The sequence below is a fragment of the Dermacentor albipictus genome, chromosome 9 (genome assembly GCF_038994185.2).
Source record: "Dermacentor albipictus isolate Rhodes 1998 colony chromosome 9, USDA_Dalb.pri_finalv2, whole genome shotgun sequence".
Classification (NCBI taxonomy): domain Eukaryota; kingdom Metazoa; phylum Arthropoda; class Arachnida; order Ixodida; family Ixodidae; genus Dermacentor; species Dermacentor albipictus.
In genome coordinates, this window is record NC_091829.1 from 46,539,163 (window position 1) to 46,565,190 (window position 26,028).

The window sequence follows — 26,028 nt, forward strand, 5'->3', positions numbered from 1 at the left end:
GGTGCAATGATATACTGTGGGTTTTGCTCCACAATAGGGACAGTATGAGGGATAGTGTGTGGGGTGGAAGAGGTGAAGATAAAAGAGGCAGGGAAATGAATTAGTTTGAAGCTGTCGCCACGCGACGGCATCTTCTCGATTAAGGGAATTGTGTGGTGGAGGGAAGTGTCTCCTGGTGTCTCTGTAATATTGTAGAATTTCAGTGTAGTTCATTGATTCTGTCGGTGCGTCGTCTGAGTTGGACAGCTCTTCCAATGGCGCCCGGTTAGCGAGCTCTCGGGCTACCGCATTAGCGGGTTCATTACCATGGAGAGAGGCGTGCCCAGGTGTCCAGACGATACGCACCCTGTGTAACGCTGTGGGGTGTAATGATGTAAGGATGCGGTGTGTGTAGGGTGTCACCTTCCCTTGTGCCAAAGTCCTGCAGGCGGTCTGAGAATCAGTGACCACTGTGACAGGTCCATCCGGCGCCGGCATGGTTGAAGCGTGTACGATGGCTAGGGCAATAGCAGCCTCTTCCGCCGTGCCACTGTCCACAGTGTTGAGCGTGGCCGAAGCTCTCAGAATGTCTGCACTATCTAGTACGACCAGACATAGGGCGCGTTTCTGTGGGTAGCGGGCCACGTCGGTGTATAGGACTGGAGTGTTTGATTTGTCATCGCCAAATAGGCGAGCCAGGGCTTGTGCTCTTGCCTTTCGTCGACCTTTATGACGGTCAGGGTGCATATTCCTGGGAATTGGGGCCACGTGAATTTTGTTGCGAATGCTAAGCGGAAGAAGTGTGCGGTTTTCCTGTTGTGGTGTTGTTGGTATTCGGTATCCTAGCCGGGATAGAATGTGGCACCCTTGCATTGTTCGTCGCAGACGTTGCAATTGGCTGTTAAAATGACTTTCAACTAGTTCGCGGATGGTGTTGTGCACACCCAGCCGTAGTAGGAGCTGCGTAGACGCATGTTGGGGTAGTCCCAGCGCTGCCTTTAGTGCCGTACGGAGGAGGGTGTCCATCTGGTGCATCTTAGTCTGAGTCAGATTATGATAGGGGAGGTGGTAGGTTAATCGGCTAATTATGAGGGCTTGGATGATTCGGAGTACGTCTTTTTCTTTCAGTCCTTGTCGGCGGTTTGTAATGCGCCTTATCATGTGCGTTATTTGGGTAACTTGTTGGCGGAGCACGTGTAGGGTATGTGTGGCCTTCCCGTTGTGTTGTATGTGAAGTCCTAGTACACGCAGTCTGTCTACTCTTGGAATAACGTTGCCATTGAGATGCAATGTGATAGCTGGTGGAATATCGGCCTTCTTCCGTTTCTGCGAGACTCTTCGCTTCGGTTTCGTCGCTGGAATTCCATGCGTTGCTGTGGGACTTCAAATGCAATCGACCAATAAATCATCTTGTGCGGATGGAGAATTGGTTTCCCGTCTTTTATCATTAAGAATGCGTAACTTAAACACAACCGGACATAATGAAAGACAAGAGCAGGTTGGCAACTGCCGCCTGAAGGGGCACAACGCACTCGTTCTTTTCTTTTCTTGTTGGTTCCATTTATTGAACTTTAAATGCATAACCAATTAATGCGCTTCCTTCACTGCTCGGGTTTTGGCCAATCCCCCTTAATTTGCATGCACCATGGTTTGAAGTCATCGGCATCGCCTGCAATGTTTGAAAAGAGAGGCTAGTTTTTGCTGTTGCTGCCCGGAATAATTCTGGCGCGTACCCACAGTGGCGGATTGGCCATGAATGAGGCGGTTAAAAAACAGACATTAAGACGAGAACGAAAAAAAAAGGAAATAGCTAGTTATATATAAAAAGTGTAGTGTGCAGGAGGAAGTGAAAAAAAAAATTCTCGTTCATTTCTTAGCTATGCTCAATTAACATTTGGGTGTGCAGCTTCACCACGCAGGTAAGTAGGCAGGTATGTCTACATGTGCGAGTCAATTACCCTAATTTCTGAAAAAGATGCAGCTGTTTACAAACGTACGTTAGTCAATGCCACTCTATCAGAAACAAGCCAGTGAATATATTTAAAATGTCGTCAATCTCACAAGAGATCGTCGCAGGAAGAACGCGCGCGTACGTGCTCATACTGTGTTTTATACGAGGTGATCATTGTCAAGCTTTATGGAATGTTTAAATATGGCGTGTTGCAGATAACATAATTGTAGTTATTGAGCTGGGTTTTTCAGAGAGGCGGACATCAGTTGCACGAGAAATTGAAACACATACTCAAGTAATTAAAACATTTACTATTTAGCATCCCAATTAATTACCTTACGGCGCATATTACAATTTATGACTTTTAGCCGCTGAGTTTGTAAGGCGTATACATTTGGAACGAAGTTCCAGAATAGCACCGGTTTGATGATATGCGCAATCAAACGCCATCAAAAATGCAATGTACCATTTACTAAGCATGCTCTTGTATGCATTTTGGCGCATTATAGCCTGCACGGCTGCCGCGCCATAAAAATCTTAAATCATCATCATCTTGTATGCATTGAAGCACACAGGTAACGGAAACGCCAAAGTATTTCGTTCCGCAGTTTACAATTTTATTAAAGAGACAAAAGCATTACATTGCTTAATTTCTAAAATCATCAATTGTTCCTATTATTTCATTTCTTTATGTTAACTTACTTTATCAAAATTCTTAACGATATTTTCATTGCACTTCTAAATTACATTTCTTTAGTCCCACGCTCCACTGTTCAAATCTAGCTTTGCTTTAAATATAACCATACGGAAAGCCACCTGCTTCTTGGCCAAGCCCTGTTAAGAATGGCGAGCTGCAATGCAAGATTGTCGCCCAGTTACGACCGGGGAACAAGACACGCATCTCCCACTCTCCGTCGCTTCAGCTAGGATGCGTTCGATGAAGCGGGCTTTGTGCTGACACCGCCGCCATTCCTCCAGCCCCATCGCCGTTGCGACGAAACGAGTTCGGCGGGCGAACTATTGTGCCCGAGCTCTCCAGCGCGGACCTGATCTGCTACGCGTGAACGAGCTGCCGCGGGAAAGCCGTTTTTTTGTTGCTTCCCACGCCCCGACCGGGACGCAAGACAACGAGCTACCCACCACTGGCTCCGAGCTTCCCGGAATGGCGCCCCTCGGACATCGGCGCCGGTCATCGGAATGTGTGTGCTTTGTGTGCGCAAACTGTTCTGCGGGGCGGCGGCAAGTTGACAATGAGTAAACGAACGTTCGCGTCACCTTGTATCGCGGGAGGACCGAGTGTATAAAAACTACTATGGTGCGAATGCTGGACACACTTTTCTTGAGCAGTCATGTTAGACTGATACACTTCTCTCGTGCAGCCATGTTGGACTGACACTCTTTTTCTCAAGCAGTCATGTTAGACAGATTTAAATACTGTAAATAAACCCATATTCCTCGTTCTCGATGAGAAGCAGTTCTTCCCTTCATCAACGTCCTCAGCGTGGATAAGTTGGACGATGGCATGGGCCAGCTACCTTCGAATTCATGCCGGACTCCAATCTTGACAAAGGATCACGAGCGATGGGATTGAGCCCCCAATCCTGACAGCCCCCATAGTGGGTATGCGCCAGTGTTTGGGGAACGAAACGAAATATCCGAGTACGTGGTTTCTACTTGTAACCTCACGGAAAACCGGCTGCTTCTTGGCCAGGTGCGCGTTTTATCGCGCTTTGCTGGACCAAATAAATGTTTATTCACTCACTCACTCACTCACTCTTGGCCGATCCCCCATAGTGGGTGCGCGCCACTGTCTGGGACACAAGACAAGACAAGACCGCCCCATCGAAGACCGCGAGCATGGCGAGCCAGCAGGGAGCCCCCGGACCGTCCAGAGACGAACCCGCGCAGTTCAAGCGCGGAGACCTGCCGTCCACTTGTCTCCTTCGTGTCAAGCATGACGTCGCGGAGCTCAAGGCCGACCCACCGCCGGGTGTGTTCATCGCCCCTAGCGAGAGCGACATAACCCGAATCGACGCGATCGTCGTGGGTCCCGCGGACACGCCCTACGAAGGCGGCTTCTTCCGCTTCCGCATAACCTGCCCGTCCGACTATCCGATGAAGCCGCCCGACGTGCGATTCTTGACCACAGACGCCGGACGCGTTCGGTTGCACGAACACCTCTACGAGGACGGCCATGTCTGCCTCAGCATCATAGGCACCTGGACTGGGCCGCAGTGGAGTCCGGCGCTGTCCCTGAGCAGCCTGCTCGTCTCCCTGCAGTCGATGCTCTCGGAACTGGACAAATTTGGCCGCACTGCCCCGCACGAGTACGGTGGCACCTACCGGCACAACACCGTCAGAATCGCAGTCTGCCGTCCGGTTGAAGATTGCCTCCGAGACGATTGGACCTACCCGCCTGCCTTGAGGGACGCCGTGCTGAAGACATTCGCGCAGTCCTGCGCCAGGTTCGAAGACACGCTCAAGGCCGGGCAGCATCTGTACGGAACCCGGTATAGTCCTCCGGGGGGATGTAGGGAGTGCGGGCTCCTTCTGCTGAGGATCCAGGACCTCAAGCTAAAGGTGAAGGACGCAGTGCAAGCGGTGGCTGGGAATGCTCACGAGTAGCCACGTTGGAGGACCGTGATGGAACCGAGATCGCGTCTCTAGTAAAGGCTGTCCGAAGAATGACTTGTAAATCCGGTTTGGCTCGCAAGCTTCAGGGTTCGCAAGTTTGGCCGGATGGCGTCGCGTTTTGGCCTTTGCACGAAATAAATTCTTAAATTAATTCTGAAAGAGTTGCAAAGGCGTCGGTGACCAAAAGTCGCCTGAAACCAATTTTTATGATCTGCAACCGAGTTCTGTGTCTGTTCGCTGGCGCTCCATAACAGTGAACGTTTACACTGCTTTGTAGGCGACTATATTCGCCTTTAATCTACTGCGTAAAATTCGTCGGCAATTATTTCGATTATTAGCTGTTGTAGTCTCATGTTATTGTGAGGGTATCATCATCATCATCACAACAAAATTAACACTGTTTAATATATCCGCGGTAGTAACGCTAAGTTCCATATTGAAATCTATTTTAGCGTTTTCTTGTACGCACCGGTAAAGTATAGTTCCTTCGTTCTTTTTTTGTGTACTTAAAGTGATCAGTTCATCGGACGTTTGCAAGCATTACGCATTAGGTGGGAACGATCCCACGTCTTCGCATTACGCGTGCGATTCTCTACCTATTGAGCTACCGTGGCGCAGTTTTCCCATCCAGTTTCTTGGGTATACTTATGTTTTACCAGTCAAGAGTGTCGAAGAAGACCCTGACAAACTACAACAGGAGATCCTGCAGACACCAATTAATGTTTTTGATGATGATGATGATGATGGTTGTGCTCCACACGTCGTACGGCGTACGAGCAACAAAGTGTAAGTCGTTTCCTATAGAGCAAGGGACGAAGGCCCATCGAAATCCACAGGGAAATGCAGCCGACGTATGGGGAAAGGTGTCTCGCTTTGAGAAGTGCGAGGTGCTTGGTGTTGTTTTGAGTTCGCGTAGGGCCGTGAAGACTTGCATGTCAATGAGCGTTCGGGAAGGCCGCGTGCGTCGCTGACTGACGGCGACATGGCACAGGTGTATCTCAATATTAGTACTGCGATGGGACAAATGTCTGAACCGGTGTGGAAACTATGTGGAAAAATATTGCGAAGTACGTAGAATAGTACGCATACATGTAATTACCTGTATGAACCTTATTTTATCTAATAAAAAGGAAAGATAGGGGGCAAAGACTTCGTGGTTCGCCCTCGTGTGTATAATTTGAGAGGTAGAAACAGGGTGTGTGTGAGAATTGCTCCGAACGTTTCCGCTGCAGAATGACTTGTGGGTGTTGCGCAAGGGCACCGTTTCGTGGGCGAACGCACGGGGCAGGTAACTTGTGCCATTTCCAGTCGTCCAATTAGAACGGCTCGCTCAATAAGCAGCCTATATACGAATTTGTTTCGATTTATTTCTTGACCAATATCGCCGTCTTTGTGTCCCTTTAACATGACGTGCTGTGCGGCAGCGTCAGGCAAACCTCTACGCCGTATGCGCGCATCTGGTAGCACGCGGTTTCCTTCTCTCAGCGCATGCTGTCACTGCCCCCTTGCTCATTACAGCGAGGTTCGACTCGCGCGTTAGATGAACCTTTTCTTGGTTTTGGCTTTGTTCTGCTGTGAAATGTTGCTGCATTATTTGAAATTTTGCCTCCATGCGCGCCTTTTAGGTCGAAGGCGCCTTAGTTTCGTTTTCAAACGCGTAGGTGTCGCCGACGGGCGCGCTACGTCTGGGCAGTTGTGACACTGGCAAGATAGTGAGGGTGCCGAAGGCGCCCCGCGAAGCGGCAAACCCATACTTTACGTGCGTCCCTGCGACAGGGGCACAACCACTGACGACAGGAAACTGCCGCTTTCGCCATCACGGAGTCCGTTCACGGAGTCCATCACTTTCGCCATCACTGCGACACCGTTTCGACGGAAGTTTAATAAGCGGTGGAGCAAAGAGCGTTGACCTCCGTCGTACCTGGGCCAAGGCAGATTTTGAATTCCGAGATTTCTATCTCTCGCAATTCACGCATGGGCAAAGGGTCGGGCAAATGCGAGAAAGCAGTTCTGGTTTCCCGGGCTCGCAGTACCGCAAGTTCAGAAGAACATATTTTACAAAAGCGGACGCTTCATCCATGGCAAAAAAATATGCCTATCAAGAAAAAAACCGCATCTTGAATCTGCCGCTTCACCAAGATAACTTCCTACGTTACATTGACCCAGAAATGAGACCGAAAATTCCACGACCACTTCCTCGACACTTAGAGACATTGTACCATCGTCTTCGACTGAACGTGGCATATACGAACAATTATCTGTACCGCATAGGACTTACCACTAACCCATACTGTGATAACTGTCGCAACTTAGAGACAATTGAGCACATATTACTAGAATGCCCCGCGTACCGCGACGAGAGACAATTTTTTGAGCACCAAATGGACATGATTCGCCACGAAACCGTTAACATTACCGAGCATCTTAGGTCCAATGCCCGGCCCTTCAAAACAGCGACGGGTTTTGGATTTATTGTTCAAATACCTGACAGAAATTGGTCGAATAGGAAAACTTCAGAAATTGCATCCTTCCTATACAAAAGCCTAAATTAACCCACCATGTCACGTGTAAAAATTAGTATCAGGTCCACTCGGACATTTCATATTTATTTTTATCCTTTTTTTTTCTCCCACTCTCTTCTGGAATCTTTTAATCCCATTCCCCATCCCTATACAGAGTAGCATGCCAGCGGTTATATACGCGCCGGCAAAATTCTCTGTTCTTCTAATAAAGAGCCCTCTCTCTCTCTCTCTCCCGGGCTCGCCCTGTCTCTAAGCCTACAGTTCGCGTGGACATTGGCGCGAGACGTTCCTTCTAGGAATTGTGAAAAAAAAAAAAAAAACGTTGTGGTCTACACAGAGCCTCCGAGACCGCGCGCGCGATCTCAGAGGCCATAGTCTACAACGTATGTGACGAACGTGTGTCACAGGACACGAGGTTTTGCGGCTACGCCTGTTCAGCCATTTGTGTCTGTGCGCTGTCTCACGCAATGACGCAGATGTGGCTTGAGCACGTCTGTCATGAGGTGCACGTGCTACTGTCGCAAACGAAAGACGGTGACTGCGAATACACGAGCGTGCCGGATTTTATTCTTACCACTTATATAGCCATCTATTTCTTCCTAATTATCATTATCAGCAGCCTATTTTATGTGCACTGCAGGACGAAGGCTTCTATCTGTGATCTCCAATTACCCCTTTCCTGTGCCAACCGATTCCGACTAGCGCCCGTGAATTTCACAATTTCATCGCCACACCTAGTCTTCTGCCGTCCTCGACTGCGCTTCCGTTCTCTTGGCACACGTTCTGTGACCCTAATGGTCCACAAGTTATCCAACCTACGTTTTACATGACCCGTCCAGCTTTATCTTTTTCTCTTGATATGAATTAGAATACCGACGTTTGCTCTGATCCAAACCGTTCTTTTTCTGTCTCTTAACGTTACGCCTAACATTGTTCGTTCTATCGCTCTTTGCGCAGTCCTTAACTTGTTCTTAAGCTTCTTAGCCTGTTTTGCTTTAATTGTACCCGTCGCTTCTTGGCCGATTGCCCAAGGTGGGTACTACGTGCCAGGTGATGGAAACCGTTATCATCAACACGAGAGGGACTCCGCGTCGGCACAGTAAAATGTGTGAACAGAAAAGAAGAACCGCCTGATTAACAGCAAATTGCTAATACCACCCTAACCATGGCCAATCCCCCCGCAGTGGGCATGCGCCATCGTAGAAGCAAATCCAATCCAGTTCAATCAAGTCGCCACGTGGCGCGAGGAGGGAACGTAGAAGCGGCGCCATTGTGAGAACAAGCCAGGAGAAGAGGGCGACAGCGGCAGAAGTAGCAGCCTGTCGGATGATGGGTCGGGGCCCCTGCGTATGCCTAGTGCTCCTTAGCCTACGGCTCAACGTCTCAAGCTGGTGCACATCTGCAGGGCGTCCAGCGGAGCACCGACCACTGCCTCTGTGGTCATGGCTGACCTTCCTGGCCTACGCTTCTACCCAGTCCTGCCACGTCACTTGGACGTTCGTCTCTAGCTATATGGATACCTCAGCCGCAGCCCACTGCACGCCTACACCACTCCGGCCATAGAACTCCGACACTCCACATACAGTACCATGGTGATGTGTGAACATTGATTTTTTTATATAGTTGTGTAATTTGTGGATGTTGTTTTGGCTTCATAGCAAAGGGTCTCTATTTTGCGTTACGTTTATTTGTGATAGTCTTTGAGGGCTTACAACGTGTGTGTGTGAGTGCGTGTGCGACAGAGAGCGTATGCTTCGTCTTCATGTCCTAAGTCTGTTCGCACTGAACACGTTTAAGAACCCGCTGCGTGACGTCTGCCATGACGTTTAAATATTTGCCTTTGTACGTACACAAATAACAGGTGGGACGTGCTGTGTCACGGATTCACGCGTCGCCCCCAAACTGCAGGCGTGAAGAAGAGCGTGCGACAAACGAAGGTCTGCGCCGACATTTTATTGGTGTGTAGCACTATTATGTAGCTGGACCTATGACTGTAAGTAAAGCCAATCCCAATCTCCCTTCATTGTTGCAGGGCTGCAGGTCACATCGGTCTCAATCGATCCTCTGAATGGTACCTCGCACCGGAACAACGCGCTACGCAGAAGTTACGGTGCCTTTACCTTTGTCATTGTTTTTTTCATACGTTTCTCTCGGTTCGCTCTGTCGCAATCATGTCAGACTTTTTTTCCAATGCAGACGTTCTCGTAAGTACATAAGAGCTCGACTTGCTCTAATACTCGATTTCCAGCACGACTTTTCTTGTTCCATCGTTGAGCTCTGGCTCGGTGCCGTCTACTTCACAATTAACTGAAAAGGATGTGTCCTCACAAATTAAATAGTATAGTGGCAGAACGGTACTCTATGTGTCATAGTTTTTCTTTCTTTAACTTGCAGATTGTGCTTTCAAGCCGCACCAAAGGACATATAGCAGTACTAGCCGCACAGTTTGTGACTTGAAAACGCCATCTCGCAAGTTAAACAAAATCGTGGCTGAACGGTATTTCATTGCGAAAGCTCTTTTAACTTGAGGAGCAGTGGCTCTCGAACTAAGTTTTCTACTGGCTATTCCGTCGCTCGTTTGTATTGTTTAGCGAGAGAGCTGCTGGCTCTCTCAAGTTAAACTTAAACGGTCGCATATCGGTGTACTATATGTATTGTACGCACGTGCATCGCTTTTGTATAGCTTATCGTGCACTCGGATCCGTCTAATTTTATGTCACCAAATCGTCGTCCCGTTGCCACAACGGACGCAGGCCTACATTTTAGCGCGGGAGCCGCAGCCTTCCAGGTCCTCCATCGGCAGGAAGCGACCTCTGTCCGCGGTCTCCCGAACTAACGCGTGCGGGCCAGCCTTTCTGTGGTCGCCTAGGGGCCACAAGCCGTCGCTTCCAGGTACAAATGAAGGATTTACAGGATGTCTCCGCGCTCTGTTGCAGGAGGCGGAGCGGACAAGAATTCCCACAACGAGACACATAAAAAACATCACGAGTGCCATTGGTCCTACGATGGAGTAGAAGGTACTTTATCCTTGCGTGGTTAGATTTAATGGACTCGTACTTACGCACATTTGCGAAGCTGCAGACGGTAGCTGCGTGCTCGCGCGCTAATTGATTGCACTTAACGAGTATAAGGTAGGAAATGACAAAATGAAAAGAAAACAAGTACATATATCCTGCCTGAAGTATCCTTGCTGCTCCTTAAAGGGACACTAAAGATTAATATTAAGTCAACGTGGACTGTTGAAATACCACCCCAGAAACCTCGAAACGCTTGTTTCATGCGAAGAAAAGACTTATTTTAAGAGAAAATGCGTTCTGAAGTGTCCGCGTCCCTCTAGCGCAGTTCAAATCGCCCGCCCTCCGATCGAGGAGTGGTGACGTCATGGTCTCAAAGTGACGCTGCGCCGTCGGTGAGTAAAACGGTGCCCGCAGACGGCGCTACGGCTTTTCTGCGCACAACGCAACTCGGCCAGGAACAGAGGCAAGACAGAGACGACAGCAGCGCGAAAGCGGAACTATGGCGGCTAGCAGAAGGGAAAGCGCGCGATGATATCTGGTTTTATGCGAAGCATATTACGAGAGCTCAACCCAGCTCCTCAGGCGCGGCGGTGTCGCCATGAAACCACGTGACACCGTGACGTCACGACAGAGGAGAAGTGGCTTTGGCTCAACTCTTGCAAGACGGGCTGGGTGGGAATCGAACCAGGGTTTCCGGAGTGTGGGACGGAGACGCTACCACTAAGCCACGAGTACGATGCTTCAAAGCGGTACAAAAGCGCCTCTAGTGAATGCGGTGTTGCCTTACAAATGAGCTGTTTCTAAGGCGTGCGTCTCTTGCTCAGGCGCACATTTCGTTGCCGCGCCGAACGCTGCTTTGCTCGACGCTCACCGCGTCCAATGCGGGGCGCGTAGTCGCTGCCCTGTAGCCCATTGTCTTACACCCCTTGGCGGGTCGACGGGAACGCTGTCGCGTTCCACTCTTGAAGGCGAAGCAGTAATGCATGAGTTGTTTCTTCGTCTAGCCGAACCAAATATAGCCAAGCAACAGCAGTTCACCAGGCTAAACAGTGGTTCAACAACTAAAATAAAGGCTAGTATGCTTCGCATCCTGGGCTTAACCTTACCTAAGCCACAGCCATTTTTTTTATTTTATGACGCCAACTTTGACGCTCGTTGCAATGGACGAGCCTGACAACGACACATTGGCTCGCGATGCTGGGCTCGACATCAGCGATTTCGGCACTGATGAACATGACCTGCTGCTGATGGCTCGCGCTGCCGGCGTCGTTGCGTACTACTACTGTATGTCATGGCTGCACATATTCGCACATTTGTAGCTTTCCCTTCGTGAAAACCAAAGGGCGCACTCACCGCCCCGTCTTCGACCTGCAGTTATTCTTGCGCTTCGGATTATGCAGGCACGGCCGACGGAACAGCGCTACGGGAAAGCATTGCTTTGAAAGGCACTCCACACGACTTCAGTAAGTCGGCGTTGAACTCTTAATCCTCTCGACGAAAGTGCAGCGAGCACACTATGCGATTTTTCGGCTCTTTGCCAACGCGCTGTGGCAGAGGTATGGCACTTAACCACTTCGAACGAAGAGGTTCACTCGTTGGCACACAGTGATAAGCAACGTTGGATTCGCCGCTGCAACTGCCCTTGGCCAAGTTCCGCGGAATGTTCGGGCATCCCACGACATCACATGGACGTGGCATTCTCGTTGCCTGTTCCAAATGCAAGTTTCGCGAGCCAGCAGAACCAGCACAGCACGATGCGATAACGAAACAACAAACTCCAAAGCGCGCGCGGCGCTGAGTCGTGCGCGCAGAGTCGAGCGAAAACGAAACTTTTCGAACACCCATACTACTGAAGGGTAACGTCAAAATGTTATTTTTTCTTACAGTCGAACAGAAGTGGACAAGTATACCATTTTCTTCCGTCTTGTAACCTAATGAAATGATCTTTTTAATACGAGTAGGTGAGTACTAGTGACATAAATTATGATGAGGAGTGCCTTTGTCATCGGGCTAGTACCGGAATGTCGCTGGGCGGGGGAGTCTCAAATCGTGTCATGCATTTACCTCAATTTCTCGATTGCCAAAGCTCCGTTCGCGATTATATTGACGCCTTAGAAGTTCTAGAGCGTTGCTTTATCGCTTTAACTTGACTTCACAGTAACCTTTAGTGTCCCTTTAAGTACCTGCTGAAATACCTGAAATACTTCTCGTGCACTTGGTATCGTCGATAGTGGAAATCTTTGCGCAGTTCACTTCCACGCGTGTTCACTTCTTCGCACATCCTCTTTCGCCACTGAATGCTTAACGGTTAGATTACTATTCCATCCACGTGTAGGAAACAAGCGTGTCGCCACCTGTCGACGAGGACCTCGTTATGCCGATCGGGTGTTCGCGTGACGGCGTGCACTTTTGCCGTGCGCGCTTTCGCAGGGCCCAAACCGGACAACTGGGGCGACCTGGTCTTCTGCATGCCTGGAAGCGTATGCGCCACGGGCTCCGTTCAGTCGCCCATCGAGATACCTTCAGGTCTCACTGAGGACACCGCGAACCTCGAGCTGGAAAACTACCAGAGGGGGTTCGTGAAGTTCGACGTAGACGTGGACGGTCACGCGAGTGAGTTTTCGTTGAAGCACGACGTACGCCATGTTGCTGTATAGTTTTAAGCCTGTAGTCTATTCGTGGTATATAAGGTCTGTAGATAAGTTTCGGGGTATAGCGCTAACCTCGTTATTCCGCTCCCCTTCGCCTGTAATCCTCCTCCTACACGGAGCGCCGCTAGTGCACGAAAAAAAGGTTCCAAATGTACCAACACGCGTGCTGTTGTGCCATTATCACCAGCCCAGATCCCGAATCTGCAAGATGCAGAATTTATCCTGCGAGCGCCCTAATTCTCCCTTGACGAGTCATGATGCTGAGCCGTCAGGCAGTGGTGTCCTGCGGAGAAGCATCAGTGGGCAACATGTCCGAACGTGCAACCGAGTGCCAGACAGCCCGGCGCCGCACCTCCTTTTGCCTGGAGGTCACCGCGCGCGCGAACTTTGAACCGGGTGGCCAGCGCGGTCGCTGGTTGGACCTCTCGGACGACCGTCGAGTGCTGGCTTTGTATTGGGCCGTTTGAGTGGCAATGGTTCCTCGGGGATCATAAGGCCGGACGCGGCCGCCTCGAAAACCGGATCCGCCGACCCACCGGGAGCAGAGTGCCGCTCTCGAGTGGAGGGAGATGTGTCACGCGTTTTCGCCGGACGTCGCCGTGCGGGAACAGTCGCGTTTGCTGTGAGCTCTCAGCCCCAGTGCCGATCCGATCTTGTGCTGTACAATGACCTGTATATAATGTATAAATTCCCTTTTGTTATTCTCACCGACGCCTGACTCGGAGTCTTCGCTACCAACGCTCTGTCACGAAACGGGTGACGAGCGCTACGGGACCACAAAGTCGTAACAGTGGTGACAGCGGTGCAAAGTCGTAACAGTGGATGGCAGCTACGGGATTGACCGGCATCAGCTAGCTACCTCGGCGCGGTGAGTGCCTGAAGTTTACCTCAAACACCAGACTTTCTCTGACACAGGTTATAGTAGCTTAGGGAAGGATTTGGTGTTGCATTGTGTTAACCTTGTGTGTTTCAAGCCTAGTGAGAGTGTTTTGAAAACCAGGGGATGCTGAGGGGGTAAACAGGGCAGTGTGTGAAATACTTGCGGATTTCTTACTAGTAGCATTATAGTAGCGTACGGCAGGTATATTCAAAAAGGGTAAAAAGCAGGAGGACAGTGTGAACGATGGAAAAGTACAAGGTCAAAGAACTTCTCCAAATTTGTGAGGAGTTGGGCATTGAGTTGGGCTCAACCAAAAGAAAGAATGCGATCCTTGAGGTCATGAGGACTGAGGACGCAACGGCTGAGGAAGCCGTAGAGGCATGGGCGGGTATCAAGGAACGTCGCGAGGAGGAAAGGGAGGAAAGGAGAGAGAGACGTGAGCACGAGCTTAAAATGAAAGTTGGAGACCCGAAATAGCTCGCGGACGCCTAGTCTCACTTCTAACTTTCCAAGAATACGCGATCAACTTCCACCCTTTGTCGTCGGAGAGGGTATGGCCAAATACCTCGTGAAATTTGAGCACGTGTGCGAACGGAATAGCATTGAGCGATCCCTCTGGGCACAGAATCTGTTAGCGTTGCTTCCTGGGGAGGCATCAGACGTAATAACTTGCTTATCGAAAGAGGCGTTTGAGAGCTACAGTGATGTGAAGGAAGCGCTACTGCGGAAGTACAAATTGTCCCCCGAAGCTTTCTGGCAGAGGTTCCGGTATGCAAAAAAGGGCAGGGAGTCGAACGTTGACTTTGCGTTTCGTCTAAAAGCCGACCTGGTGGAATGGCTGAAGGGCGAAGAGGTTTACGACGACCGCGACAAAATCGTCGAATGCATCGCGTTGGAGCAGTTCTACCGTTGCATTGATGAGGAGGTCAGGCTCTGGCTGCAAGATAGGCTAAAGGAGGTTAAGCTAAACAAGGCAGCAGAGTTAGCGGAAAAGTATTACACCCGCCGCAGCTTGCACAGCAAGGCAGTGCGCGTAGAAAAAGCAGATAGGAGAGATGGGTTTTGCGGGGAGCCCGACGAACGGAAGGAAATCACGCGTCGCGAGTTTCGAGAAGACGAGTTCCTTACCAAAGAAACTGTAAGGGAAGGACAAAATGCATCTCAGAATGATAGCGATGGTCCCAAACAGCGAAACGATACGACGCGTTCTTTTGAGAAACGGAAACCGTTGACCTGCTACAATTGCAAAAAGCAAGGGCACATCGCTGCGAGCTGCCCAGAGAGAATTGCTTTTGCAGCAATACAGGAAACTCACAAAAACATTCGACTATTGGAACCATATGTGCAGGAAATTAAGGTAAACGGTAAGAAGTGCCGTGCACTTCGGGACTCTGCAGCAACTATGGACGTTGTCCACCCGTCTTTCATCTCCTCGAGTGATTTTACGGGAGAGTGCGCGAGGATACGGCAAGTGGCCGAGGAGGAGAGTGTCTGTTTACCGATCGCAACGGTTATCATTGAAGGAGAGTTTGGGAAACTTAACACAGAAGCCGCTGTGTCTGCCGCCCTCCCGGAGCACTTTCCCTACCTCTTCTCAAATAGCTCGGAGCAGCTGCTGAAGGATCAGGGCAAATCATTCTTTGCCGACGTGGCGTACATGGCCCTCACGCGATCCAAAGCGCGCCAGCTGTCAAGGGAACTTGACTTTGAGTCGGTGAACGAACAGCGGTGCGGCACACGGACTGATCAAGGTAACTTAAGTGGCGAGCAGGCACGGGAGAGGCAGAGCTCGGAGGCTGGCCTGGTCGAGCGTGTCCTGAAAGTGACTGGGAGTGACGCGTCCAGTGCTAGCCGCGATATGGACACGACGCCGCAGTTAGGCGACGCAGGCTCCACACTCGCTCCGGTTTCCGCCAGCTGGCAGGAGCAGGCGGCAGTTGAAAGAGAAACTCTGTTTCGCGAGCAACAGGAAGACTGTTCACCAGCCGATCTGAGGAAGAAAAGAGGGTTTATTTGGCAAGGAATCTGGCTTATTGTACCGCCGCTACACGGATAAGCAGGGTCGCAAATATAAGCAGCTTCGGATTCCGCGAAAATATCGCCGGGAAAAATGAATGACCTCATTTGCTTCCTCAGTAGTATGTTTTCGGTCCAAGTGATTTTAAGGGGACCATTCTATTTGTCATTATTATTGCTGATTATTAGTTGTTCCTGATATTTTGGTGTGTTGTTCATTTGCAAACAGGTTGTTTGAGCCTTGTGTACTAGATCGTACGCCTGCCTCTTGTTGCAGCGGGAGCAAAGAGGGGGATAGCAATTTAGTTAGGTTGATTTGGATTATGGCCTTGTCTGGTGTTTGACGGGAGGCAGAGGGCACTTGTTCGTGTTGGGTGTTGCCTTTTGCCGGTCGGTTTTGCAAGCTGCAGAACGACCAACCGGGACCAGTGGCGAGAAGCAAGGGCTTAGGAACGACCCGAGCGGAGCTGGTCGAGGTGCCTTGGCGACAACGCGGTGAGCAGAGCTCCTGTCCTGGCGAGTCGGACCTGGGCACGTGTAGTTACCTGGCGTCCCGACACTGGACGTGAACTTGGACGAGCCTGACTAACGTGCGCGCCTGGCATCAGAGCCACGTGGAGGCACCTCGTCTTCCCGGCGCCTTATCTGAGGGCGGGGATGCTGTTGTGCCATTATCACCAGCCCAGATTCCGAATCTGCAAGATGCAGAATTTATCCTGCGAGCGCCCTAATTCTCCCTTGACAAGTCATGATGCTGAGCCGTCAGGCAGCGGTGTCCTGCGGAGAAGCATCGGGGGACAACATGTCCGAACGTGCAACCGAGTGCCAGACAGCCCGGCACCGCACCTCCTTTTGCCTGGAGGTCACCGCGCGCGCGAACTTTGAACCGGGTGGCCAGCGCGGTCGCTGGTTGGACCTCTCGGACGACTGTCGAGTGCTGGCTTTGTATTGGGCCGTTTGAGCGGCAATGGTTCCTCGGGGATTATAAGGCCGGACGCGGCCGCCTCGAAAACCGGATCCGCCGACCCACCGGGAGCAGAGTGCCGCTCTCGAGTGCAGGGAGATATGTCACGCGTTTTCGCCGGACGTCGCCGTGCGGGAACAGTCGCGTTTGCTGTGAGCTCACGGCCCCAGTGCCGATCCGATCTTGTCCTGTTCAATGACCTGTATATAATGTATAAATTCCCTTTTGTTATTCTCACCGACGCCTGACTCGGAGACTTCGCTACCAACGCTCTGTCACGAAACGGGTGACGAGCGTTACGGGACCACATCAATGTCGTCATAGTGGTGCAGCGGTGCAAAGTCGTAACAGTGCTAAATAAATAGCTTCTAGTTTGTGTCGCACTTCATATTATAATGATCGATACACGCTTTACAATTGTTTTCCGTGCAATCAATCCTTACTTATGCGTGTGATGGCGCAAACCATGCTACGTAAAAGAAGCCTTGGAACCTCTCAAAAGAAGATAAATAAAGATCGAAGAATGAAGAAATGAACACCACCGCTAATCGGCCGAAATACCATGTGACCAATCACGCACGGGCAATGTTGGAAGAGCGCGAGCACATATGATGATTACGGCGGCTAGATGAAAGGATAGCGCTACCTTCAGTCAAGGTCCGCTAGCTATAGGGTCCTTGACTATAGTCGCAGTGATCCTGCATACGGCTCCTAACTCGTGGTAGAGCAACTCGTGGTAGAGCAAGGGGAGCCTTTGCAGTAACTCTAATTTTGTGGCACTGGGGGGCAACATCTTGCGTAGTGTACTTCTGCCAAAAAAGCATTTATTTTTTCTTCGTGCTTGAACATCTGCTGAAATTAATGCGCGCGGTTCTTACAGTAGTCTTCAGAAGACGCTGGCCGTGTTAAACAGCCGTGCTTGTCGTGATGGAGTTGTTTATATTTAGCTAGTCTGTGGCAGGCTGAGGAGCCATTTCTTCCTTGTCTCCTCGTGTGTCTCGAGGTGCGTGTGACCTTTGAAAGCGCCCTCTTCCTGCAGTGGCGCACCTGGATGACTTACCACATGTCTTTGAATTTTGGTTGCTGACTTCAGTCAGGGTATGCGAGAGATTCTTTGGGGTATCTGCCAACTAGGCTGGAGTCTTTAGCAATTTCTAATGGTTGCACGGCTTACCTAATGCACCCCTTTGCTCTCATCACTATCACTAATAACTTGCTTCCCAATTTTGAGGAACTCGTGATGAACCTGCCTCGGGCTAAGCTCTTGGCTTGGCTTTTTCTCCGAGGATATTCGGCTGGAATGCTCAGAGAAGATATTTTTCAGACTTTTGCTAACTTTTTGCGATGAAAGGTACGCACATACGTCATCGTCTAAAACAGGGAACAAAAGAAACAGGCTATGGCAGCTACAGTTGTAAGCGGCGCCAAAGTTGGAAATGTCGGAGCCCAGCGGACCTTTCTTTCGTATTTGTGCCACTCCAGACTAATACCTGCTTGACACTCTCTGGCCAACCTGTCTTATATTTTGCTTCGGGAACTGCAGCCCAGGTGGTCATCAAGGAAGGCGGGGCGGCTCCCTCTGTGGAAAGCGTAGACGTGCTCGGCCAAGGCAAATTTGTGCTGCAACAGTTTCATTTCCACTTCGGGTCCGACGACAGCCAGGGAGCGGAACACAAGATCGACGACGCTGGGCACGGCTTTCCCATGGAGGTGCGAGACTTAGAAACACCTGTTGCGTTCGCCTTTTAAGGCAAAAATAAGAACTTTCTCAAAGGAACGCTAAAGGCAAATATTAAGTCAAGCTTAATAGCTAGAATATTGCTCGAGAACGTTTAAGGCACCAGTATTATCGAGAACAGAGCTTTAGTAATCAGACTCATCAGCGCTTTAGTAAATCAGTTGAGGCTAATAAAGCATTGTTTTGGAACCCTGCAGGGAGTCATTTCAAAATAATAGTTTGATTAGTAGATGAGAAAATGCAGGTCGAAGTATCAGTATTTGAATTTCGCGCCGAAACCCCGACGCCAGTACGTCAGTCTGACGTCAGGGATTCCAAAGTATGTTTTCGCATTTGGGCCACGTTGGCTGACTAAAGGTTCCCGAAACTTGCCATGCTTAATATTTGGTTCTTTTAGAACACATGTAGTCAATCTGTACCGCTATATAATTAAGTAGGCCCTAGAAGATTATCCATCAAAATACATGATGTCACAGCGACCAGGTGCGGGAACTTCAAGGGGGCATCGCCACCCGTCTTTCGCTCTTGCGCTTTTTCTGGCTTACGAAGCGTCTTATCGTGGTAAGAGTAGTGTTTTTGGTGTCATAGAAAGGTAATTTACTGATGCGCAAGGAATTGTTTTTCTCTTTAGTGTTCCTTTTAAGCAAGGCTGGTGCGCGTTGTTGTACATACTTCGGCTATTTAGCGCTAGGCCAAATCGCCAGAGCACGTTTAGAGACAACTCACTCGCGAATCAACTCGCCGAGATTTACTCAGTGATTTGCTGAGCCTCTGAAAGAGCCCGGCGGTCAATCGAGGAAGCATGCAAGTCTGCAGGCGTGTCGAAGTGATTCCGAGTGGGCGCTAATCTGTCTGAGCGAATCGAGGCGATCCCGCGTTGGTGAATCTCCGTGAGCGAGTCGAGGCAACCGCGCACTGAATGCGGGGCAGTCTAAAGCCCCTTAAACTTCGTAAAGTAGCGATACTCTCCTCCTCCACCTTCACTCCTTCTCGTTTCTCCTCTATTTCACGCTCTCTCTTCGACCGTGGCGCCGCCTACACTGTTCGAGCGTAGCAACGGCGCCAACATGCGCTCCTCGCCACCCCGTAGACGCTTCTCGAGCGAAAATGGCGCTGATGCACGGCGCGAGGGCCCACGTGATGCTATTAGGCCAATAGCGACGCGGCGTCGGCCTCGGCCAGAGCGCGCGAGGAGGAGGCGGCATTCTTCAAAGCGTGCCGCTACTTTACGAAGTTTAAGGGGCTTTAGGGCAGTCCACTCACGCTCTCCCGTCTCTTCTTCCGGCAGATCCACTTCGTCCACGCCAAGGAAGGCAAAAGCATGGATGAGGCCCTCAAGGAGCCCGGCAATGTACTCGTTCTGGGTGTCCTATTACAGGTTTGTCTTAGTATAAGTATAGCGACGCATAGCCTATATAGCTCGCTTATAACCGGTCCTCACTTATAGCGGCGATCTCTTAACGCGAACGGCTCTTCGTGAGCCAATAAATTTGCAAGAGTTTAGTGCGGGAGACTGCTCGCTTGCAACGACCCGTTCGCCGTACCAGTTATTATTTATTTCCAAGTACTGTTGGCCGTCTTGGCCGTAACAGGGTGGGTACAGCTGGTTTGCACATAGCGTAAGAAAATGTAAACACTTTACAAACGTAAATTGGACATGAAGCAATGAATGTTGGAAATACACTGCGAAACAAATTATGAAATACAAAAACAATAGTTTGGCTAAGAAATACATGTTTCTAACATTGTGACAGTGGTACTGGAAGGAGCATGAAAGAAAGACTGTTGTATGTAATTCTAGAATAGTGTGACAATGTTTGCACGGCACCACTAAGATTAAATTTCATAAAAGGTTCATAAAATTTCATAAAATTTCAGTTCGGTTAGAACACAGTGATTTGCAGTGCTCATTTTGGTATAACTGCTGCGGAGCGCAGAAAATCTTGTATTCGCAACTTTCACAGATGGTGGCGGCGTCCCGCGGCCTGTTCTTGAACCAGCGACGCGGTGATTGGCCTCTGTGGAATAAGCGAGTGCTGTGTTTTCAGGCTTAGGAATAAGTACGGGTGAATTGCCCATTAATGCCTTATCCATATAAAAGTGGGGGGATGTTTCGAGAAAAAGATAATGTTTTGCGCACTAAATTGTCGAAAAGAAGAGAGTCGTAAAAAATTAAGAGGGATAGAAAGGGAGCTGCGTGCGGCTACTTTACGGAGTGCGCCCCGATTTAGTTCATCACTATGGGTCCGCGTTCAGACTGCCAGTCCGATTATTCTGAGACTCTAGTACCTGCAAAGGAAGCCGACCGTGATATGCTCAGCAGTCATTGTATCCCTGTATTGTTGTCGTCTGTGCACATTGTATTATCTTTCTTTGCATTCCTCAAAGACTGAAATACAGTAGAATTGAAAAGGGAGAGATTTCTTTTAAAATGGCTGTTTGGTTATCCACTGATAACCAACAGCGCCGCCGATGACTTTCATGTTTGCGCGGTCTTCAGGGCCGTTGCGATTTCCAAGCTCACTTACCTTGTGTGCTGGACTTTCCCACTGCAGAATGCTCGTATATAGAGCTTCAGTACGTCGACGAATGCCCGTTAATGAATTTTCGCACTGCTCTACACATAGTATAATACCGCTCTTGGTTAGCAGACTATACCTTTGCGTGCGTCTTATATACTTGCTTGATTGCCGATTAGTGGCATCGTCGCTTCCAGCGTGTACGCTAAAGGGTTTGATACAAGTGCTCATATAGGTGCTGCGCATGGATATATAAGGCGCATGCGTAGGATAAACGGTTTAGATTGATGTAGGCCGGAGACCCAGCCGTCCGCGAGAATTTAGTTGGCTGTCTCACGTAGCTGCGGCGGCGGCGCTCGGTATTTAAACATTTAACTATTAAACACGTTACTGCCCTTCCAATATAAAGAAAGCGCCCAAATGTGTCTGGTATATAAAGAAATTATGGGCCCCGCTCAGACGCGTTGCACGAATAAAGGCTCAGTATATATAGGAACTCGCGCAGTCGCACGTTCAAGAACACGTTCACTGCCATATCGAGGAAGGGGGCACAATAGGGGGGGGGGGTGGCGGAGAGACTGCACGACTCGTTATGAAGATAATCTATGTACGCATATACAGAAAGAGGCGTCTGATACAGCCCATGCGTGTACGCCTCCAGGTTAAGACAGGACATTTGCAACTGACTAGGCGAAATTCGAACTGACCAGTGGAAATTTAGCGCAGCCGGTATCGCCAACAGCATCTCCGTCTCACTCCATCTTCTGCAGGTGGAAGACAAACCCGCGGACAATACGACGGACGCTGCGCTCCAAGTCATTATCGACAAGATTGGCGTCGCCACCGACTCTGCCAAGGTACACGGAACGCTTATCCGGAGCTGGTATTTAAGAGGCGATAGGTGGATCATGACTTGGATTAGATGCGTCCACAGTCGTCGTCTTGGGTATCTCGCGACGCGTTGAGTGCAAGTGGTTCGCATCGGTGTGTAGTACGTCTTATCACGCATATACGCTGTACTGTGCTTTTTTGGCGGTGACTATTTTTCACTCGGTTATGGCTGGTATATCACTGCCGTTATCACTGCTCTCACCGTTAGTACGTATGTGCGAATATACAGCGTGTGTTTCAGTACGATTTCCAAAATTTTGGTATTGCAGGTTCTGCGCGTAATTCGATAGTGAAAAGGATGGCTAATTTCTCTTCGCAACATAGTATATGAAAATGAATTGCTCTGCAGGACAGCGAACAATATTGCACCGGTTGCATTAGTGTAGCGCGGTCGTGCTTTTTTTTTCATTCTTTTCTTTTTTTAAGGGCTTGCAACGAAATAAGTTGGACATCTTGTATAATCCTCGCTGGAGAACGACCACTGTTTGTGGACATGCCTTCTTTTACATTCGGCTCACGTTTCAAAAACTATCATTCAGCCCAGAAAATAAAAAAAGAAAGAGTAATGGCTGTGTTGCACTCGTCATTTAGGCAAATCACGTGATTTACGACTCGTGCTCGTATTAGTCGCTGACTGTTTATAAAATCCAAGAGGTCTGCCCGCATGAACTATCATCCTGCAGTCACTATCATCTATCTGTAGTCACTGCGGTGTCGCTTTAGATTGTGTACTCGGTGGTTCAGAGCTACATGTGGTTGCTGAAGTGGTTAGAGAAGGTCGCTAATGAAAAAAATATAATAATAACAAATAACTAAAATACAATAACACGGAATCAGAAAGGCCACTGTTGCCATGGGAACAGGCTATATTAGCCACGTAAGACTGAAAAATACGAAACACGTGTAACGACGCCGTCACGAATTTTGACAGTATCTGCTATGGCCTATTGCTTAACGCAAAAAGGGGGGGGGGCGGAGTGCGAGGACGTGCTGTACAGTGAAGGAGCCAGACTTCACAGTGTAAGTGTCGAAAATATTTACCGAGCCAAAGCATCCCAAATGCGAGAAAGTTATTTGAAGCACATGACGTCACACTGACTTACTGAAGCTGAGATTGTGATGCGAAACTGAAAAAAAAAGAAGAAAAAGAAAGACAAATGTCATTCTGGGGTACATTTTCTCTTCGAAAGTAGTCAGCCTCTTATCGTGCGATTAACAAAAACGTACTTATGAAAGGGTATTTCATCAGTCTAGACTGAGACTTTTTTTTTCCTTTGTGGCTCTTTCAGCCTGTAGTCTGTTATAAGCACTGATATCGATAGAGCTGACTTCATTTCATAACGAATCGCGTTCCCGTTGAACCATGTAGGAGCAGCTACCCTGTCTATACTCGAGCGTCGTGATCTCTTAACACTGGCGCAGAAACTGAAGCTCGGCGACATCGTAGGTCCCATCACGAGTTACTACAACTACAAAGGCTCCCTCACGACACCGCCCTGCACCGAGGGTCTCGAGTGGATCGTTCTCGACTCGCACCCTTCGGTGAAGAAGACAACGGTGGGGCACCATTTCCGTGTCGTTCTTCGCGCACGTATGCAGCAGAAACGCGCACGCGCACATACCGGTATACGGTATACCGGTATACCGCGACGTATGTTTATAGAGACCTTTAGCGTGTCCGGTATTCGGGCAAGCGCGGGTGGTTTTCCGGTTTAGCGGGGGCGCCAACCTGAGCGGCCAGATTGGTGGCGCCAGCTGGTGGCGCAAAGCTCAACCACACAAACACAGAGCTAATTACTATATTCTGCTTAGCTGCTGGCGTAAATTTTCGACAGTGGCGTAATCGTGTTCACAATTACGCCGCTGCAAAAATTTGCACGGGTGGCGAAGCAGGATATGGTGAGTTACTGCAGCTTTAGCTATGCGTTTGTCTGGTTGAGCTCTACAACACCAGGCGGCTTCACCGCTCACGTTTACGCCCCGACCATCCGGTAATCTGCCCAAACCGCTCCCGTTTACCGGAATAGCGTACAAGCCATTTTTTTTTTATTTTCATGCCGAATAACTCGTGCCCCGTTTCTTCTCTCAGCTCCAAGCGTTGCGCGACAAGACGCCGAAGGTGCCCAAGAACAACTTTCGTCCCTACTACAAGACTTCCCAGGACCGTCAAGTGAAAAAGTACATCATGACAACGCAGTTGGAATAAAGCTCGAATTCCCCCCAGCGCGACTCCGCCGGTGGAGGCCTACATTTGCGTGCTTACCCGTTAAACATTGTTGGCGGCCTACATTTATGCTTACCCGTTAAACGATATTCCCACGACGCCGACCGCTTACGACATTTTTCACGAATACGAAATCCTTCATTGCTCTGGCACAGAACTTCTGAAGCATACGCATTTGCTTGTCTTCTTCATATGTTCCAAAAAAAAAAGGGAAAATGTAGCCCCTCGGTACAGTGCCTAGAATTCTAGACACTGTACCCTCGGACCTCCTTGCCTTCTCTCATTGCAATCCAATCAGTCAGTCAGTCATTCCACCTAGCGAAAGTCAAGCCAGTCAAAGTCAAGCCAGTCAAGTCAGCCAAGTCAGCCAGAGGGCGCTATTCTCGACACGCATGGTGACTGCACGGCCTCCATTATCCTCCATGTTTACTCTCTGATTGGCTGTCGAGTGGTCACGTGCTTTGAGATTAGTGCCGGGAAGCGGAAGTTTTGCAAAATGCAATTTTGCGTTTTCATCAAGATGACGAAACGTGACGTCGAGCTGCAAATTTTAGGACTAATATTATTTTTGGACCTTGGCAGCTATATTGCGATGTTAGCGCTTCAAAAAGAATGTGAGCGGTAGCGTGCAGAAGCCAGTGCAATGCATCTGCAATTTCGCGGAAATGTGGTGGCGATCCAAGATGTGCGCCATGCCAGCTTGCTGATTGGCTGAAGGAATATCCCGTGAGGAGCGTCACAGGAAGGGCTGTTTCGTAAACGTCATTTTGACGATGCGTGACTTTGAGCTGGGCCGCCATTGCTGAGATATTCCGCCATAATTTTTGGTGCGACGAGCCGCGCGAATTATGCTAATGAGCAGCCACATGCAATGGCAGCCGAGATGAATGCGTATCGCCACATTTCCCCCGTCATTTGGCGCCATGAAAATCTTTTGTACGTAACGCTTGCTCATAGTATTTGCATCGCTCTCGGGTGGTGTTGGCATTTGTGTTTGGGGCCATCATTTTTTTTAAAGAACGCGTTTATACGAAATAATATTGGTTGGACATAGCAAACGTTCGGCAACGTTGTCCACTTTTCGCTGCTGCATTTGTATTGCAATCGAGATTAATGCCTTTTCGCACAATCAAAAGATGTGACAACGGCGTCTTTATGAAAAGAAACGTACGCAAGGCGGCGCCTTGATGTTTCCACCCGCGGTGCGAGTAACCAGCGAAGTGAGCAAGACATGGCAGCGCCGGCGCTTGCGTCGCTCTAGTCGATATCTCTGGCGCCCGCAACGCTATCGGTGATACTCGTCCGTTCCTCAGCCAGCCGAGTCGGACTGAGTCACTCGCGTTTCAAGAGATAATAACGTGGCCTAGAACGTGCGCGCATCACCTCCGGTAGGTCGCGTATGTTGTCTCAAGGAAGAAAACAAGCGCGTTGGCGCCAACATGCGATCACTCACTCATTCCATTTCCCGGGGACACGCATCCTAACTATTGAAGTAGACGACGGAAGCGAGAAGCGTTTTCGACGGAATAATCATGTGCTTTGAGCTAGCTGCTTTATTTTTACTGCAGAGGAAAACTGTTTTGCTTTACCGAGGACCTTACGCTTAGCGCCTTCATTTCAGTTTCTTAGGCAAAACGTCAAGTTGGCGTCACGCTACGAAGGCAAAATGAGGCCATCAGCGCCATTTTATTCGCGTCGCGTCTACGTCACGCATCGAAGAAAATGGCGGAATATCCAGAATAGCGCCCAGAGTCAAGTCAGCCAAAGTCAACGTCAACTACAGTCAGGTCACGTCAGTTTAATTTCCCTTCGAAGAGTGGAGGGCCAGGAAGTAAAAGCTGGTATTTCGAAAGAAAAAAAAAATGTTAAGTGTCGAGAATTTTCTGGCAATCCTCAAATTAAAATTTGCGAAGTTTCCGCGCTCCCTTTTACTGCAAGTCGTCGTCACGTTTGATGAGAAACGGCGCATTTCTCGCGACAGTGCATCGCGCCGCAGCGGTTACAGCACACCATTGCGATTGCAATGCTAAAAATTGATCGAT

The 26,028-nt window shown here is 49.5% G+C and overlaps 2 protein-coding genes across 8 annotated transcripts in view; one reads left to right on the forward strand and one right to left on the reverse strand.

Annotated features, from left to right (window-relative positions):
* Nucleotides 1-23,985, forward strand: part of LOC135897156 (iripin-2-like) — a 107,743-nt gene extending 83,758 nt beyond the window's left edge. For 3 of the 7 annotated variants that reach the window (XM_065425726.1, XM_065425722.2, XM_065425727.2), the window contains exons 3-9: nt 10,023-10,103; nt 12,534-12,716; nt 18,158-18,324; nt 19,641-19,730; nt 21,642-21,728; nt 23,185-23,319; nt 23,852-23,985. In XM_065425726.1, coding sequence (XP_065281798.1) covers nt 10,023-10,103; nt 12,534-12,716; nt 18,158-18,324; nt 19,641-19,730; nt 21,642-21,728; nt 23,185-23,319; nt 23,852-23,968 — 860 coding nt within the window. In that variant the 3' untranslated portion in view covers nt 23,969-23,985. Of the gene's footprint in view, nt 1-8,334; nt 8,679-8,947; nt 9,045-9,118; nt 10,104-12,533; nt 12,717-18,157; nt 18,325-19,640; nt 19,731-21,641; nt 21,729-23,184; nt 23,320-23,851 lie in introns of those variants that run through there. The other 4 variants (XM_065425724.2, XM_065425723.2, XM_065425725.2 and 1 more) reach the window with 4 other exon arrangements.
* Nucleotides 1-26,028, reverse strand: part of LOC135897172 (leptin receptor gene-related protein) — a 416,125-nt gene that overhangs the window by 236,385 nt on the left and 153,712 nt on the right. The gene's annotated exons all lie outside the window — the stretch shown is intronic.